At 31.5% G+C, this 19682-nt stretch overlaps 1 protein-coding gene across 3 annotated transcripts in view; it reads right to left on the reverse strand.

Annotated features, from left to right (window-relative positions):
- Nucleotides 1–19682, reverse strand: part of LOC118191622 (glutamate receptor ionotropic, kainate 2-like) — a 65586-nt gene that overhangs the window by 28456 nt on the left and 17448 nt on the right. For all 3 annotated transcript variants that reach the window (XM_035362461.2, XM_035362449.2, XM_035362456.2), the window contains exons 6-9: nt 19398–19556; nt 14305–14457; nt 10905–11009; nt 4917–5030 (exon numbers count right to left, since the gene is read on the reverse strand). In XM_035362461.2, coding sequence (XP_035218352.1) covers nt 4917–5030; nt 10905–11009; nt 14305–14457; nt 19398–19556 — 531 coding nt within the window. The remainder of the gene's footprint in view (nt 1–4916; nt 5031–10904; nt 11010–14304; nt 14458–19397; nt 19557–19682) is intronic.

A 19682-nucleotide genomic window follows, 5' to 3' on the forward strand; every position in this document is an offset into this window, starting at 1 on the left:
ATTATTTCTACAATTTCAGCGGAAAAGCTGCTAAAATTGAATGGTTATATCACAGAACAAAATTATCTGATGAGAATAGAATGAAAACTAAATTAGTATATAAAGGCAAGATTTAGAGTCTTGATTCCATAAATGTTTTAATTAATACTGCAAGTTTCAAAAACAAAAGTATTTTTTTTTTAAATTTTAGTTTATTTTACCTTACAGAAGTCATAATTTGGAGACTGAATTTAACTTTAGATGCATGAATACTTGGAGAAGGGGGGACTGAGTTTATTCTCGGGTAGTTAAGTAGACACTGAATTGCCCCTTTCTTAATTTAAATAAATAGTCCAAATAAAGTTTCTTTGGTTAATTCTTATGCAAAAATATTAAACTGGTTTTAGCTTGTCACGCCTTTTAATCATACCTGAAACGTGAAGGACATCAGGTATGTACTTGCAACATCCATAAAGAATTGTTATTTAGGTCAGGGGTTATATGCCTAAATGGAAGGATGCCTTCATCGACGGTTTTCTAAGAGGAACTAGCTCGTATCCACGTTACAGATGGGAAAACCCCAAAAAACTCCCATGTGCCCATTTGCCAGGACAAGTTATCAGTGTTCAGCTATTTTACCGCTCTACCGTTGATTTTGGTTTTATTAATAAATAAACGTAGTCTTTTCTCAGTGAGAAAGTACATTTATGCATCGTCTGCGCATTTATATGCAGCATGAGTGAATGTAACCATCTACTTACATAAATTGCGTTAACTAAAGTTCTGAAATATCGAAGGAAAAAAATTAATTTTTCTTGCACATACATTTCATTCTCATTTCAATTCCATATTCTGCAAAATCCTGTATGAACAGCCTTTCTCATCTTTGCATAATTAAATTGCTGGATTCACGTCGACATACTTTTTCAAGGTTAAAAAGGAAGTTAAGTATATTCAGGCAAGAGTAGCCGTACATTGATGACTATCAGCATTTAGTGTTTAGGAGTTTGCCGTTGATGTTTCTGTTCTAGTGAGGCGTATTAATTACACATGCATTTGAAATATTATTATTAAGCTTATGTAACATACTGAACAAGGAATAATATGTTTGTATTTCAGAAACAAGTGTGTACTTGGAATATTTTTTTTTGCATTATTAAGGCGGCACATGACTAATATCTTATTTTTATTTTTTAAAAATCATTATCTGATACTGTAAGGTTTTATTTTAATTTATGCGCAACAAGGAATTACAAGGAGAAAATATACTTTAAATTCCCTAGATGTTAAATTTGCTTTTAAAATTAATTTATATATATATATATATATATATGTGTGTGTGTGTGTGTGTGTGTGTGTGTGTGTAAGATAAAAATATGTAACTAAAATTATAAATTAAATTATCAATAGCCCTTAATACCTCTTTTTAATTTGGGCACTTAAAAATAGTAATAAAGTTTTCAGGACTGCGTAATTTCTAGATCACTCCGTGCATATGACTTATGAACGCTGATAATGTAGCTAATTCGGAACTTAAACTGAAAATTTCTCTTAGTAAGCTGTCATATTGGAATAACTGCGCATTTCGCTTCTACATTTATTCTCGACAGCATGCTGCTTTATGCTTTTCTGCCTATCGCAACAATATGCAAAATGTAACTGTTCTGAAACAGACACGATTATTGTGCCTACTGAATTGTGGCCGCAAAATGTTTAATTACAATAAAAAACTATATGATTTAAATCTGCTGCTACTGCATCTTATTGCATCTGTATACCTTCTCCCAGTTTCTTCTTCATTCCGGATTTACTATGTGTGTTTCAACATCTGTCTGCGTCATTCTCAAATCCTTGCACACACACACACACTCATATACGAGTATATACGTATACATATAAAATTTTTAAACTGGTATAGCTCACAAAATTGTAATACTAAAGTATGCTCAATGTTGTTATTTTGAATGTTATTGTTTATGTTATTCTGAAGCAAATTAACTATTTAAAGAATGTTATTCTGTGTTTCTCCTAATTCCAACTCTATTTTTGCTTTGATCTTATATTTAATATTAGTGTTTTCTTTATATTTTTATAGATTTCAGAATTTTAATATTTGTTAAAAGTGCAACAAAAATTTAAACAAATTAGAGCACTACTTTTTATGATAACAATAAACGAAAATTTAATCTTATAACCAACTTTTACATTTCAGAGAAAGGCAAGATCATGCGATTTCGGTAAATCTGCAAGTGTTTGTATTATAAAGACTTCTACATATCAGAAAACATTCGAATCACCACTAAAGGACTGTGAATAATCTGCTGTAATTTCGAAATCTTTTTAAATCTTTCTAAATTCTTTTTAATTTTTTATTATTTATTACTTTTTGTAGTTTAGAAGAGTAGTTCTTAAACTTTTTTCTTTCTCGCAGCCCTTTAATAAGACTATTTAAAGAATGTTATTCTGTGTGGTGTGATTACCACTAACTTCCCCCTTCAGAACCTATGATCTTCCCTCCAGCAATATATTTTATTATTACATCATCTTTATACAATAAAATTAATGTGATCCAAAGAATGATTAAAACTGCTCTGAATGAGGTCAGAAGAATATAATAATAATAAAAAAACAAGACTAACTACTACGTTATTCAATTCACATAAATAACACATATTTTCAAACTAAAACATAATATTATGAATTTAATAATTTATAATATCAGCTTCGGAAATGAGTGTGTTTATGAATTACTGACTATTGATGAGATATAGTCCTATACTCTTAAAACTTTAATCATTCTTGAAATGACGTTGTACCACAGTAAAATTTAAGCCTATAATATATTTAAAGTTAATCAATGTATAACTTCTTTCATACTAAAATTGAGACTCTATTTAAAGAACTTTGCACTTTTAAATGCAAATGAATAATACTTGATCATATTATATATCTAAAAATTTATGACCTAGTCATTGTATAATCAATATGATATATTACTGTATTACATACTAAATTTACAGGTTTGTTGAGTAATAATTCTTCTTCATACATATGCTAAATTTACAGATTCGTACAGATTACAGAATGAACTGGAGTTTATTGTACTAAATCATTACTATATAGTGCACTAAATCATTACTATATATATAGGGTGCATAGGAAAGTCCCTTTAACCTGAAAATTCTTGCGAGCGGAGAGAACTATGCAACTGAGGTAACGGTACAGTAATGCGACTACGCCCGATCTAATGCAAAAGACAGCAGCTCCTCTAGTGGTGAAATTTGGAACATAGGCAATGAAAATTGAAAATGAAAAGAGAAAGAGCAAAATTTCTAATTACAAAGTTTTAGAACAGCAATTAATTAGTTTAGAGCAGCAATTAACTACTTTTCCAATTTTACATAAACAACACTTTATGAACTGCAAAAATTAATTTTAAGTATAACGCCATTCAAATTGTTTCGAATGTCACATGTACCACAGGTTGGAAACCTCTGGTTTAGAATACCTTTTTTCCCTATCTAATAGGATAAAATCGCCTTTAAGATTTTCAATACATTAAATTTCTACAATATTCGATGAAAGTAATCTGCTAATATCGAAAGATCTAATCTTTTGTAAACAGAGTTTAAAACTAAACTCCTTTTGCTCAAAACATTACTGTTTGTAATGTTAAGTGCATAATACAGTGTACTCTCGATTATCCGGGCTAATGTCGAGGAAGTAGTCACGGATAATCCAAACTATCAATTTTCATGTTTATAGTACATGCTTATTTCTTAAGCAATCAGTAATCTTTCTCTTTGAGAACGTTTAAATATTTGTTGAATTACATTGCGAGTTTTCCGAAGTGCTAGTTTATCATTGTATTGGAAACCACTTTGCTGAAGAAGCTGAGTTTGAATTTCCAGCTGAGTTTGAATAGAAACGATTCCTGTCTCGGAACTAATGTAATTGTCCCACCCCCTCCCGGTATGTTCTTCGTTTATATTTTCAGTATCACTTTGTGCCTCTTCCGTTCTTGTGGCACCTGAAACGCATAGTACTTGTAATATGTTCTTAATTCATTTTTAGTTCTCAAATTTTAAATCACATTTTGAAAGAATAAAATATGCACAAAAATAAGCATGAAACAACACAATCTCAGTGATCAATCCAAAAGATGCCTTTATGCGTGTGCAGAACGAACGAGAGGTGGTCACAATTCATCCCTTTTTTAGAGTATGTTCGAAATTCCGCGTGTTTTTTTTTTTTTTTTTTTTTTTATTTATTTTTTTTAAGAGTGTGTGTGTGAGATTTTCGAGCATAACTTTGAGTATTCATGCGTGGGCACTGACAGGCATGGACAAACCGAATAATCCGCACACGGATAATCAAGAGTAGACTGTATTCGAAACATTTAAATATTAAACATAGTTCTGTTTAATATTTAAATATATTTGTAATGTCCATCGGTAAATAAAGTATCTTGATATCAATAACACAAAAAGCATTTCTTTCCTGCTACCAAATTAGAAGTTTAAATTAAACTCTGTTACAATAAGTATTTTTCAACTCGTATATACAATTAATTTATAAAGAAATCATTTCACACATTTTTACGCTTTGAGATATTTCATTTCTATTTGTATAATGCATACATTAATTTATAATTTTATGATCGGTAGCAACCTATAATTGCTTTATTTTCAGACACAATTTCGTTTGTAAATCTTTACGAAATACAATCAAATTATCATTTGCTAATGGTTATACGAATTTACTAAATTTCCTATGCAGAATGAAAAATATATGCTTGGAATGCTTCGAAAGGGAATATTAAACCTCCTGAATTACTCTATGCTGATTTCTATGTCTTAGTTTGCATTTTAAGATACACATTTTCATGCAAAACACTTTTAATCAAAATATATCTTGACATAAATTAGTTTCCTTACCCTTTTAGACATGACACGCAGCGTTATGTTTTCTAAATTCTTTTTGGTCTCCGATAAATCACTTGAATAATTCCTAGAATATTGTACTTCTTTCTCGGGATCCCATGTTCCCACCTAAAATGTTGAAAGTGCCTTTTGGAGTTAATGGAAACCATCAAAGTACAAAAAATCTTTTCAAAGATTTTTTTATAACAGAAATTCATACAAGGATTTACTTTTCCTTGTAAATGCTTTCATAAAATAATACAAGATGCATTCCTTTTGTGTGATTTTTACTCATTCATAATAAAGTGGCTTTCAAACACATTGAATTCGAATACGCAGAAACTAACTCCTCCATGTAGTTCCAAATTAACAATATAAATTGTTATAACATTCTTTGGGCCCTAGTAATGCATCCAAATTTTATATCAATGAAGGTTTGAAAGGTAAATGGAATAAAATTTAAAAGATAGTTCAAATTTCATTTATTTATCCATAAATAAATTCAGGTAAAGTTTCGAAAGCAGCAAGTGAGAAGCTTAAATTTGATTTTCTTTTCATTTATTTTCTGCAAAATCACACATTTTGTCTTAAAAAAAAAAATAAAAGGAAGGCAAGTATTGTAATTATTCTTTAAAATCTGGAAGAAAATAAATTATCTTTTAGGAAAACAATTTATTATACTTTTTTGCATGTAAAACAGACAACAGCCTCTGAAATAAATATTTAATATTCATTTAATTAATTTCCTTAATTTAAAAAGGAAGAATGCAAAGCAGTTTAATGTTAAACTATGTTTTAATACCATAAAAAGAAGTTTTGCTACATTGCTCTGCATCAGTAGGATAAACTAGCATAATATGTTTCTGAGTATCTAAGACAGAATGTAAATGCTTGTAAATCTGAAAATGAAATGTACGGAAATTAAAAATTAATAGATTAATAATTAGCTTTTTTACTTCCTTGAATATGTAAGGCAGAATGTAAATGCTTGTAAATCTGAAAATAAAGTGTACGGAAATTAAAAATTAATAAATTAATAATTAGCGTTTTTACTTCCTCTTTGATCTAAGCTTTTAACAGTTTTACTAAAAACAAATGAATAATAATTGACCTATTGTTTGCTTTCTCTTCTTTTACATATTTCAGGTGATAGAAGCATAAACAGTATATACTGTAAATGTATAAGGTATTTCTCCCGCCTTCCTAGTGTGCTTTCATGGTGTGGTCGTCTGCACGCTGGGCCGGTATTCCAGAGGTCCGTGGTTCGATTCCCGGCAAAGGCGTTTGCTAATTTTTCATCTCGCCTGCTTTAAAAAAAAATACCTAATGTCTCTACAAATGTTAATTATTAGTACTACTCTAAATCTGCTGCTTTTGCATTTTTAGTTTGTTCATTACATTGCAATTTTATTTTCATGGTTACTTGAAAAATAACCTTGTGTTGCTCCTTAGATTTTTTCAGTGTTTCGCATTATTATCGCATATGCTGAAAATTGCTCTCATCGTTTTATCCCACAATCGATACTATGACACTCGCAATAAGGTGTTGCATAAATTAAACGCAGCAAAGGATAAAACCTCTTATCATCACCTTAGATTAGGTTATTTTATTTAATATGCTAAAGCCCACGATAGCTGTTTTCCATAAGAGAGATGACATCTTGAGAGCTTTCTAAGGAAAACTGGTTTGTAGTCTAATTATACATTGCAAAAACCATTAAAACGTTAGGCAACCACACTGTTTAGGTAAACAGGTAAAAGTACATGAGGCACCAGACACTTCACTACAGAATCGAACTGGTTTTGCCCCGATACACTAACCAGTTAGAGTATGAAAAACTGAAATTGATTGCATACTTTTTCTCCTAAGGTACACTGGAGTTATACATCGAAGTTGTTATATTTAAACATAAGAGGCTAAAAACATAAAATTAGGCAAAATTACATACTATAACAGAAACCGTTTGGTATACAGATTACAATATTGGATTAATCCAATATTGTAATGAGTATATTGAGTTGATATTTTGGAGATCGTCGCACTGGAATTTTTGCATTTTTATGTATGTAGATAAACATATGGGATTTGATTTTGCTAATGTATTATAACATCTGCTAATATTTTGCTAATACATTGTAATATCTTGCTACGTGAAGATATTTGTTACAGGCAAGACGGTATTGAGCTCAGATCTTTCTGTCCAATATCCATAGTTTATAAGCTCAGCTCAGTATATTTGGTGTTTTGAAGCATAATGGAAATTGATGTTATCCGGAATCAATTATTGGGAAGTAGCCTAGTCATTGCTCTTTCCGCTTTTTGGTTTTTGGTCCTAAGGTGTGACTTGGCGTAGGTATAGTCCTAGAGCACAGGGCTTTAGATGCGTTTTCACGATTTGGGGATATAAATGGCGTTGAAATATCACCAGTCTGTTGAAGTTAAGGTATAAATTGGTGGGTTTTCGAATGTGCAGTTGTAAAAGAGCAGAAGAATAGGTAATGGTCTGCAGCTCCTGTCACTCCACAGATGTAATTGTCGCTGAGAGATTCCTTTAAAGAAAATAATCTGGATATAGGCTATGATCGGTAAGGTAATAAGTTAGGAAGGACCTTGGAATTTCTGATTTCTGTGGCGATTTTTGGAAAGAGCTGGTGAGTGCGCCGGCTTGTTGTTGCGTTGTGCTACTCTTTTTGCCACTCGTAGCTTAGATGTTAGCACACAATGGTCTTATTCACGCGTCTGCTAGTGATCCCAAACTTCTTTTTGTTTCGACCAATATGCATATGCCTTTTTTGTACTCTAGTTTAGTGTGATTTGCATCTGCAATATTCAAGTTCTATATGCCAATATCACAGTTTTTAATGCGCATTTTTATATCTATATAGCATATTTTTCTTGGAAAAATATGAATATATAGCATATTTATATCTATATAGCATATTGTTCTTGGAAAAATATGAAGCAACCGATTGCATGACATCATAACCTGGATTTTGCAAGAATAGACTACTGTAATTGTTTGAGCCACTAAAATCTTCAGGTTGTCACCTATTTCTATTTTTACACCATATCCTTCAAAATGTTTGTGAATTTTTTGTTTAATAGGCTAAGACAAAGCCCACGAGGTTATCTGCACTAAGGTAGAAATGCTAACGGCAGAACTTCTAGTGTTCAGCCGTCTTTTTCTTTCGGCCTCTGATGGACCTCTTCAGCATAAAAATCATAGATCTTAGCTTAAAACTAAATCTGGTCTTTTTTATTATCAAACGTGTATCACTAGCACTGGTTGCAAAAATAACATTTGTTTTTCCAAAGGACATACGCTTTAGAAAGACTAAAGTTACTTTTCGAAAGTTTTTTTAAAATTTTGTATCAATGATCAAGGCACGTCTAGTAGTGCGTAAGTTTAATCTTCCAAGAAATAAAGACACCATCTCCCTACTAGCGACGAATTTTCCTGTTTCATCAGAATTGTTTGAGTTTAGAATGGAATAGTGGCTCCATTCTAGAATAGTAAAATCCTGCTTTACCAAAATTCTGCTCAGAAGGAATCCGATTTATAATCAAAAACTGTGAAGGAAATGATTAACATTGAATGAAAGCTAGTCATTTCTACTTTCCTCATAAATTTAGCTTCTGCATTGTTATCTTTACCTAAAGCTGGAAATGCATTTTGTAATTTAAAAAAAAGATCTGAGTATGCAAAATGATGATTTGAAATCTTCGTCCAGGATACAACCTATTAAGTGCCTATATCATTGAGGGTTGTGTCAATCAAAATTTACTAATATTTCCTTCACAGTGAGTTATATACCGAAACATTAAGAGCACTACAACTGAAAATATTAATATTTAAATAAACTATGATAAAATAGATTTCATGTCACCATTCCTATTGAATTTTTATCAATGCATGAAGAAATTTATGAATGGACTATAAATGATGGTAACAAATTTTAAGAAAAATAAATCTGAACTGAAGAATGTTTAGAACTTAACTGTTATTTACGTGAAATTATCAATTCTTTTTTTAACTGCATTATTTTAAAGACTATTTGTATCTGCATCCCTGTGTCAGCGTGCATGTAAATACACGCGTCAGTATTTAAACGGCATTATCATTAGGTCTCCCTTTACTTCATCAATGGAATACTGGATTGATATAGCGAATACCTTAATTCATCCTAAGGGCCTGTCATGATCCCAAGTGTCCCCAATTTTAAGCCTTTTCATAGAATTAATATAAAATGCATTAATTCGTTCTTGGACCACAGAAGAATGTTTATCTAAATTTTACGAAAGTATATTTGAACACACGTTTATGATACAAAACTAATAGATGTTATTAAATCACATTAAAAAGATAAGCACTATATTTAATAGATAAAATAGACGAAAACGTAATTTAATTTTACCGTATCCATATGAAAGAGAAGTGAGAAATGACGAGGAAGAGAAAGGGAAAAGACATTATTGTTTGGATGAAAAGTTTCCTTCTAATAAGTACGTCTCTCTGAAGCATCTGCTACTTTGTTTCAGTGCTCCTCGACTCTGCTTCAGATTCCCTGTGCTACGTTGTTGCTAGGTTTTAAAATATTTCTAGAGTCAGACATGGCTTTGTCAATGAAAATGTTTATATTTGCTGTTTTATCAGGGCGTATCGTTACATGAACAATTAACACTTTACCTCCCCCCCCCATTTTGGTCAAAGATCTAAGATCCTCTTTTTTATTCCTTTTCCACTGAACACATTAGTCCATTTTTGTTGGTTCTTCTGGAGATTTTCCAGTGCATTTTCTTTGAGTTCGTTTTTATGATTCTCTAATAACTCTTCCAGGTATTCAGTGCTAACGTCCAAGCCCATGGATTGCCTACAGACAAAATATCATAAGTAACGAAGAAGAAAAAGTAGGTGTTGCAAGCCTTCAAACTCTTTCTGCTGCAACACAGCCTGGCTTTAATTTTCTTCAAGCAGAACTCATGGTCTTGCAAGTCACTTGCTACGAGACTTATATTCTGAGATTTAAGAAAAGGAAAATATTAAAATGATAGTTCCAGAAGTCTCTCAAGTTAAGTCTGTGTCACAGAGTAGCTCGAAACAGCGAAAATTATTTGTTGAGTAACTTGAGATATTGTTCGCCATCCGAGATATGTTTTATTCAGATAATTTGTTCGTGACGAAAGGCTCCGCTTTAGCTCAAAATTACACCAGTAATAAAAATCAAGATTTAACATTCTTTTTAATAACACATGTATATTATTTTGTTTAGCTGATGTAAATATAAAATATTTTCAAAATGTTTTAGTTTTATTTAACACAGCCGTTTTTATTTTTTTAGGAAAACGAGCCCGATCATGGGCTATCAGGTAAACAAACTTTAACCGAATTAATTCCACCGAGTTAATCCGGATAAGTGGCATTCCAGTAAATTAAAATTTCTGGGCAAGTCTGTTAAAATTCTTTTACAAATTACTGACAGTTCTTGGTTACTAGATCTCACTTACACATTGCGTTTCTGATTTATAACCAAAATGGAGAAAATGAAAGTAAAAAAATTCTTACAGCAAGTATGAAAGCCGAGGGATATAATGCTTACTTTTATCGAGTTTTTATTTTGCATAATGGAAGGACTATAAATGCTAATTCTCTTCTATTGGTTTTGTGCTTTTGCATGCTATCAAATTTCAAAGTGCATTATTATTATGTTTTCTTCGTATGCGACGAGTTAAACCTCTGGTTGGATTCAAACATAAATTAGTCTTTTATTTTAAGTTTAGATTAGTCTCTAATTTTGAGTCCTGTTGCAAATGACAGCAATTTTGGATTGACCAAAAACAAAAAGTTATGTAAGTATCGTAAATAATATTACTGTGAAAAAAACCTTCTTATATTGGTTCACCAAAGCGATATAATATTTGATATTGCTTAGGTCGTAACATTTATTTTGTTATACCAAAAAACTTTAAACGTACAAAATGAAGTTGACTGCCAACCTCAGTACCTTGACGATTCCCTTCGTCTTTAATTCCAGAAGATCTAGTGTGAAATTGCTGCGATGTCCTTGATTGTTTATTTGAATATCACCCGTCAGTCCTTTCATTCGGACCTAGAAAAATCAGTAAATTTCGGTATAGAATAAGTTATGCAATATGTGTTTCTCAAATATGAATGAAACTTTACTTTTAAATAAAGCAATTTCATATATTAAAACATATTATAGTGAAACTAACTTTGATTTCTTATTTTTGTTTAACAACTCCTGCAAAAGGTATTGATCATTTCATTTTACTGAGAAATCCGTGCACCGTTAAAACAGAACACTGCTGCTAATCTACGCACAATGTGAGCTTCCACTTATCTTTCAAATTACATTAAGACATTCCTTCATTAAAGAAAGACTTTCAAAAACATTATGCACTTCTTAATAGCATTTTGAGCTTTTGAATGATATCAACAAGGATTTAATAGGATATTTCCTCTTCATGTGCTGTTCCTTCCACTCAGTTGTTTGCATTGCTATTTGCAAGCAGAATGCTAAATTTTTATGAAAATTCATTATTTCATCAATATTTTTCATAACAATAATCAATAAAAAGATTTAACCGCCATATATCATGTATGTTGGAAATACAATTACTTTATAAATATTCTATTTTATTACTGTCGTCGACAATAGAAATAACATCTCATTAAACTAATAAAATTTTCTGGAGACATACGGATATTTGTCATTTATATGTTTCTTCTTGTTTTTAGTTTTATCGAGCCAGCAATGCTTTGCTTTAGTCATACAACAAAAGTGGGTGTTATAGATTAGAAATGATTTTTTTTCATTTAAGAAAGAAAAAGGAAGGAAATACAGGGTGTCCTATAAATCTGTACACATCTTAAGTATCATACAAAATCAATAAACCGATAAGTGCGATATGCACCTACAGTCTTATCCGTAGAGGTGGATGTTTTTGGCATAAGATATATATTTGGAAAGATTATTGAAGTTTCTCGAAGCAAGAAACACGGAAAATCAGCTGTGTCCTCGCCGGGAATCGAATCATGTTTCTTACAAGCTAGCTGGCTTTGCTAGCTGGACGTATACCACGTATCTATACCATACCACGTTTATATAGTATACCACGTTTGCTAGCTGGACGTATACTTGCTACCACGTATACCATTAGAGCACGTACAAATAAAGATTGTATTCCTAGAGTGCGATAATATCTTTATAATTTTAAACTAAAACATAATTTATAGTCCTCAAAAATCGTTACTTGAGATAATTTTGCGATACACATCGCACTCTTATACACTAATTTGCTCGTTTATATAATTTTTGAAGGTGTTCAGGTTTAAAGAGCACCATGTATGTATGTTTATGATTTGCATTTCAGAAACGTCTGGTTAGTAAAATTCGAAATTCTTATTGCTCTTATTTTATTTAAATATGATATTTATGTTCGGGCAAAAATTCTTCATTAAAAAAGGATCCGAATTAAGCTTTGTGAAAGAACTGCCAAACTTCAGAATTCAGGGACGTCAATTTATGATATTTTTTCAGAGTTAAGTTGGAATCTGAAAAATTAGAGTTCACATTTATTATTTATTCAGTTCCTTTCACACTGTAAGGAGCTACAACAATTGAAATAACAGGGCTACTGACTTCATATTTATTAATCCCAGACTTTATTGCTTTTGCATAACCCCGACAATAAGATAATCACCGTTTAGGTGTCAGTTTCCCTACTGTTAAACCGAGTAGTAACTTTTATATAGATTATGACTGAAGACGTTGTGCAAACCAATCATAAAAACTGACATATCAAAATAATTTATTAATAGGATCAGATTGAATGAAAAATACGCCAATATAAAATTAAGTAAAAAAGCAGCTTTAGTTTGGTGTAGATTTTGAATAAAACTGTCTGAATTTCAAGCGCGATGAGTCACAGATCCTTCATCTTTAGGATCTAAAACATTTCTATAATAGAAAACATTTTTGATACTGAAAGACTTACTGACATACTGACTTATGTCTTATCGCCCTCGAAATCGATGGAGTTTTGTTCAAAATCTGCTCCAAACTAAAGCTTTTTTTTGCCTAATTTTAAAGATTTATAGCTTTTAATAAATTTCAGTGAAAAAAATAAATTAATGCATAAAAACACATGAAAAATGTCAGGCTTCTCATATTGTTGCAGTTATAAACTTTATTTCTTTAAATAATGACTTTTATATTGATTATGACTGAAGACTTTGTGCAAACCAATGATAAAAACTGACATATCAAAATAATTGATTAATAGATCAGATTGAATGAAAAATACGCCAATATAAAATTAGGTAAAAAAGCAACTTTAGTTTGGTGCAGATTTTGAATAAAACTCTCTGACTAAATTTGTTCGAATTTGAAAGGATTTTATAAAAGCAGTTTCAACTCTGTAGGAGGGAAAGGGATGTAAATATTAGATCAAATCTTTTACAAGAACTCATAGAGTAAAGATTTCTACAAGCAAAATATTTATCATGCTACACAAGAATATTTAAATTTTAAATAGTTCGGAAATATATACGTTATTATACGTAAATTTCCTGTAAACTGGTTAAAATTCACTAACGATCATCAATGTTTCACACAATATCGTATAAATGATCTCCCAAAAGTAGCGAATTTTAGCCTTTAGTTGCTTCCTAAATTTGATTGAAAGATTTTGAATTTCTGTCTGTAATAGGTATTGAAAAATGACCTAATCAGAAAATTTGTCCATGACACCTATACTCTAACATAACTCACTCCTATAACTTTTATGCTGTTTATAACATGATGCCTAAATGATAACAAGACGACTTACTATAAAACTTACATCGTGATGGATGTTTGTATCTTGCATTGCTGAACCAATTTCTTAAGTGAATTCGGAATTTTAAAATCATTCGTATCCAAATTTGCATGAAATACGCAGGAAGAGTGGATTCAAGAAGACAATATAACAACTCATACTGTTGGTTATATTATCTAATTTTTACTAGATTTTATTTTTAAAATTTCATCATCTCCTATCGTCTGCAGCCAATCAGGTCCGCGATTTGATAAAGCTTCACGCTTCCTTGTAAAGAGCACTGTCATTTGAGAGAAGTCTTGCATAGTATTCAGAAGCATGTGCCTGTGTGCCTGGACGTTCATGGAAATCAGTGCCAAAACCAGTTTCACCTACAGGTACTAAAATGACCTGAAGTAAGCAATTATTTCAAAGCAACATTTATTTATTTATTTATTGGTACTTTGTACATAAACATAGCTCTGCGCATTACTTTCGAAAGATATTTTGCAGAACCATGCTGCAAGCTGTTAACAATAATAAGTAAGTATATTTTATAAAGGATTTTATTTTAAGTATACTTACTCTTTTGATTGCATCTAGAAGGTCAGATCCGTAAGGCCAAGTTGCGGGACTATCGCAAGAAATACTGCGAGATGCGAGAGGATGCTTCTCTGCAACACTGTGTAATGCTCTTGCATACAAATTGACTGCATCAACTAGTAATGCTGTTTCCGTCTGAAAAATGTTAAGGAAATATAAAAATCCAATTTTTTAAAATTGTAGAAAGTTTAGAAAAGTTCTGTAATGGAAAGGTTACGTACCAGAATTGCTAAATTTACTATTAGCACTTTACAAATAGGCATGATATCTTCATTTCTCATTAATTTCCTTTTTAGAAGAACAAAGCATGCTTCTAAGAAGGACGTTTTAAAATTTTCTTAGAATCATTTGCATTTATTTGTTGTTTTAAACTTAAGTTATCTGCCGTGCGATGTTATATTTTCAAAAGTAATTCTATAAGTGGCAATACACCGTACCCATAAAAGTCCTTACCCGATTTTTTTTCGCAAATGATGGCCACACTTTCAATTAGGAAAATGTGTTAAATGCAGAAAAGATTCCAATTTTGGTATTTTTAAGTTTTCAAAAGTTAATTTTATAAAAGTTATGAAATTTAACTTTTTATAAGATCATCCTTGCTCTATACTTATAGTTAGAAAGCTTTCATGCTTCTTATAAAAATTAAACAAAAAACGTTTGACTAGCGTACGATTAATATTGATCAAGATATTTAATTTCGAAATTTTGGATATCTGATGTTATTTCCAACTTGCCGTAGTTAATAAATGGTTAGTTGGTTTATAAATAAATTAGAATTATTCGAGATTAATTTTCCCCCATTAAATATTAAGTAGTGTTCTTTTATGATATACTCAGTGTACAACATTCCTTAATTTATAATTTTGTTATAATTGGCAGTTCGAAAAGATTTTCATATAATTTACAAGTTTTAAAACCCTAGGCTACGTTGTTAATGTGAATTGTCATTACTTTAGAATCACTAATTAATCAGAATAAATTAGTTTTGAAGTCATGCAAATAATGTTACGAGTTGGCTACATGCCGGTACAGTCTGCCGGTGTTTTCTACAGCACGATACAGCATGCCGGTGTTTTCTACAACACGATACAGCATGCCGGTGTTTTCAACAACACGAATTCTATGATTCTGTGAATAAGCTCTCTTAGTTTTGAATAAAAAAGTACTGATCAGTAATTTTCATGACAATTTGCATGAAAGTGCTCATGAGTTAATCTATTAATATCAGAAAAAGTTTCAATTAGACAATTAGACAAGTTGTAAGAATCTTACGTTTTACTAACGTTTATTTTATTTTAAACCTGTACTGTCCTCTCTTATTTTCCACTTCCGATATGTATATATTTAGCAAATTGTACTTGCTAACGCTTAAGTATTTAAGTTGTGGATTTTTGCCAAGAGCAGAGTTTTTAGATGGAGAGAAATTGAGCCGCCTTGCCACTGCATTTCACGCGAGCCTGCAATCAGTTGCTGTCCGCCTTTAAGACCAGAGGTTTTAGTCCTTTTGAAAGCTAAAGACGTATTGTAGTTTTCCGCAATTTGCGTACTACATACGTAATAATTTAAAAGGCCGGTCTTAGTGTTAGTCATTTGTGTAAAGTTTTCAAAGTTAACTCTTATTTTTAGTTAGTTGGTAGTTCGTATATTTTTACGTTCAGATCATAAGTGGTTGTTGGTCTTTGTATTCCAAAGTGCGGGAGCGCCTGTAATGTCGTGAAAAATAAAGGGTAATTGAACTCTTCTCATCTTGTCGTCTCTTATACATTCCATAAGATATAGTTTGTAGTCAAACTCATTGCCTCGTGGACACTTCATGTTCCCAAAGCAGATAAAGAGAAATACAAGTCCTGATAAAGTATGTAATTTATTTTTAATTATATATTCTAATGCAAAGTTTCGCTCTTCAGTTTCTCCATTGAATATGATATCTAGCCTTAAAGTGAAATATTTTGGTAGCTTTTTTTGTCATGCAAGAATTAAATCTTCTGTATTTTGTTTTTTTGTTAAAAAAAATAAGTTTAAAATTTTCTTAAATATAAGTATAGGGACAAGGCCAACGTATAAATGCTAGATCTCGTATTTTTCACAAAACTAACTTTTTAAATTTAAAAATGCCAAAATATGAATTATTGTGTCATTTGAGAAATTTTTGTAATTGCAAATATGGGTCTACAACCAACGGTTGCGAAAATAAAGGACTTATGTAAAACATAATAAGGACTTATGTGGGCACGTTTTACATATAAGTTCAAAATGCAACTAATCTCTTAATAATACAGTAAACATCGGATAATTCGGCATCCAGTAGTTAGGCACTCCCGATAATCCAACAACCTTTTTAATGACACTTCTGAAATAAGAGGATGGTACTAATATTTCATTCGACAATATTCGGAAAAGCTCTGCAGCTTTTGGATTGTCTTGTCATTTTCGATTATTCTTTTGTTCAAAACTTTCCATTTTTATGTATCCTTTACTTTCTTAATCTTTATTTATTTAAAAGGTCTTCAGAACTTGATAAAAAGTGTTGGCAAATAAATAAAATGGAAACATGTGAGTTTAACAACTGACCATATTATTAATTAAACCTGTGACTAAAAATGATTCAGAACTTTAAATGTAAATATAGGAATTAGTTATGCGAAATTTATTGAATTCTGCATAGTTCCATGTATAGTTCAACACGAAATGTATAATCTCCCGTTTGCAAAGCTTGAAAATGGTGAAATAACAAAACATTATGGAACGTTTGGCGAAAACTGTGGCTAAATGCTATAAAATGAATTTCCATGAAAGATGAAAATATTGATGATCCACCTAACTTTACTCTTTACTGAGGACAGTTGTAAGAAACAGAAACAGAAAAACTTCCTTCAATTAATCCATTAATCAGGCTTTCAGGAAACGAAATTGTTGAAAGGACTACGTGACATAGCAACAGCCAAGTCTCGGAAGCATATTTTAAGTAAGCACATCAGTATCGCTACTCAGGGAGTGGCTTCAAGAATGGACCCATTAGGCTTCCAGTAATATTTCTGTTATTTTCGCATGACCTTTGCTGCTCTTTCAGCAAACTGGTTGAAAATATGTTGCCACACTTTTCTGTTGAAAATAATTACATTATCGTAGATTTCTTGTGAAAATTTTCAATTTTTCAAATTTCAAAAAATTTGGCTTGAATCATTTTCTCTATAAAAAGGGCAATAATACGCCACGAACATTAATCCGAATAAATATCAGTGCCTGATAAGTTTCGTGAAAGTGAAATTGTGACGATTAATTAAACTTATAAAATGAAGGCACTACGAGATTTTGTACTAAAAGGATAGAAGAATTTATACGCCATACATTTATAACTGCGAAAAAAGTGCAAAATAAAACGGAAAGAAGACCATGTGTTCATACGCACAGATTCAAAGATTCAGCATCACAAGAGCAACACTAGCTCATTGGCCCATTTTTTAAACACCTCTCTCAGTGGCGATACTGACGTGCACTTGTGAATCATGCGTCCCGGAAACGAATGCTCCCTTCATACTTTTTAGCGATCTCTTTTTTCATCTCCATGGCTATCCTAACCGTTCAGTTGCTTGACTCTTCTCTTGCTACCTTCTTGAAATTTACTGTAAATAAATTTTCAAAACTTTGCGGGAAAAAACACAAAATCACGTGATAATTCAAAGTTATTTCGCGGGTTTTTTTTAGAGTAGCAGCAGCAGCCGTGCTGATACGCATGGGCAGTCTTAGCGTTATCTCGAAAAAGGTAAACAATGGTAGCAATTGTGATTCATCGAACTCGAGTTCCATTCCACACAAAAGTTTTCGCTTCAAAGCGGATGTACATGAAATTGGACAAAGCGGACATATACGACCTGCAACTGTATTTGTGAAATTCGTTGGAAAAGTTAAAAGAGATATTATCTTGAAAAACTAATAAACATTCATGTTCTTTGAAATGACGTTTTTTAAAGAAAAAAGAGAGAAATGACACCTTTCTCTCTCTTTTTAAAGAAGAAAGAGCGGAAGTTTTTAAACCAAATGGACATTCGAACTTTATTTAGAACGATTTCATGCTCTGGTAGTGTTGACGACTGAAAACAAAAACTGAGTAAATATAATTAAACTATGAAACATTTATTTACTAATAAATTTTGCTCATTAAATATGCTTCAATAATTACTATACGCTATTTTTCATTTCTTCGATGCATTTAATACTGAGGGAGAAAATATTTTTATTGAATTAATGAATTTTTTTCTGCTAATTTACTCCTATAATCCTGCATCGCTGAAGTCCCGATCATGCCGGATTGTCAGATTTTAGCCGTAACTTGCAGCACTGGTTTAGAAAGATCCGACAGCAATTTTTCATAGAAAATAAAACTCTGATATTAATTTATATTTAAATTTAAGTGCAGTTTTGTTATTTCGTTTTCTATCACATTTATATACACTAAATTTAAATATCTAACCATTGTATGCATTTAAACTTAATGGGTATAAGTATATAAGGTATTTCTCACGGTACTTAGCATGCCTTCGTGGTGTAGTGGGTAACACGCTTGGCACGTATTCGGCGAGTCCCGGCGAGGTCACTGCCTATTTTTCAAGTCTCCATCAAAAATACCTAATGTCTCTACAGTGGGGCCCGAACTAAAAAGGGTGGTGGATGATGATTCTCCACCATCAGGATTTGGCGACTGGATCCCCTTATCTTCAGTCACCGTTTAAAAGGGGGTATATAAAGTATTTGTCCCGCCTTCTTAGCATGCCTTCGCGGTGTAGTGGTCAATACGCTCGGCGCATATTCGAGAGGTCCGTGTCTGAGTTCCGGCAAGTACATTGCTCATTTTCCACGTCTCTCGTATCAAAACTATTTAATCTCCCTGCAATCCAAATCAAAATACTCCTCTAATATAAGTATTTTGATTCAATCTAAATTTCTCGAATTATTATTGCACGGATGAAAAATGTAATTAACTGCAGAAATTAAATAAATATTTCAGAAAGAAGATACTTTATAAATGATAATGAAATGTGTTACTTTATAAATGATAATGAAATGTGTTTCCCTACCGTCAGTGGAACTTCTTTCTTGAGTGAATGTTCTTTGCGTCCAAACCGCCAGGGTCGAGCTTCACGACCATAGTACTGACTTTCAGGAGATACTATTCTGAAGGCAGAAATATTAGACCGACAGTGTAGAAATGGAGATAAATCTAATGTATGAAAATCCTAAAAGCAATGAATCAATTAGAATTTGTACCTGTACATGCAATGAAGAATTTATATAATTTTTTAAACTTTTAACAAATCTCTATTCTTAAAAATTTAATGAGTTCAATATTAACCATACATTTG

This window comes from Stegodyphus dumicola, chromosome X2, assembly GCF_044657685.1.
Source record: "Stegodyphus dumicola isolate Sdum_Otavi_A_Nest chromosome X2, ASM4465768v1".
NCBI lineage: Eukaryota > Metazoa > Arthropoda > Arachnida > Araneae > Eresidae > Stegodyphus > Stegodyphus dumicola.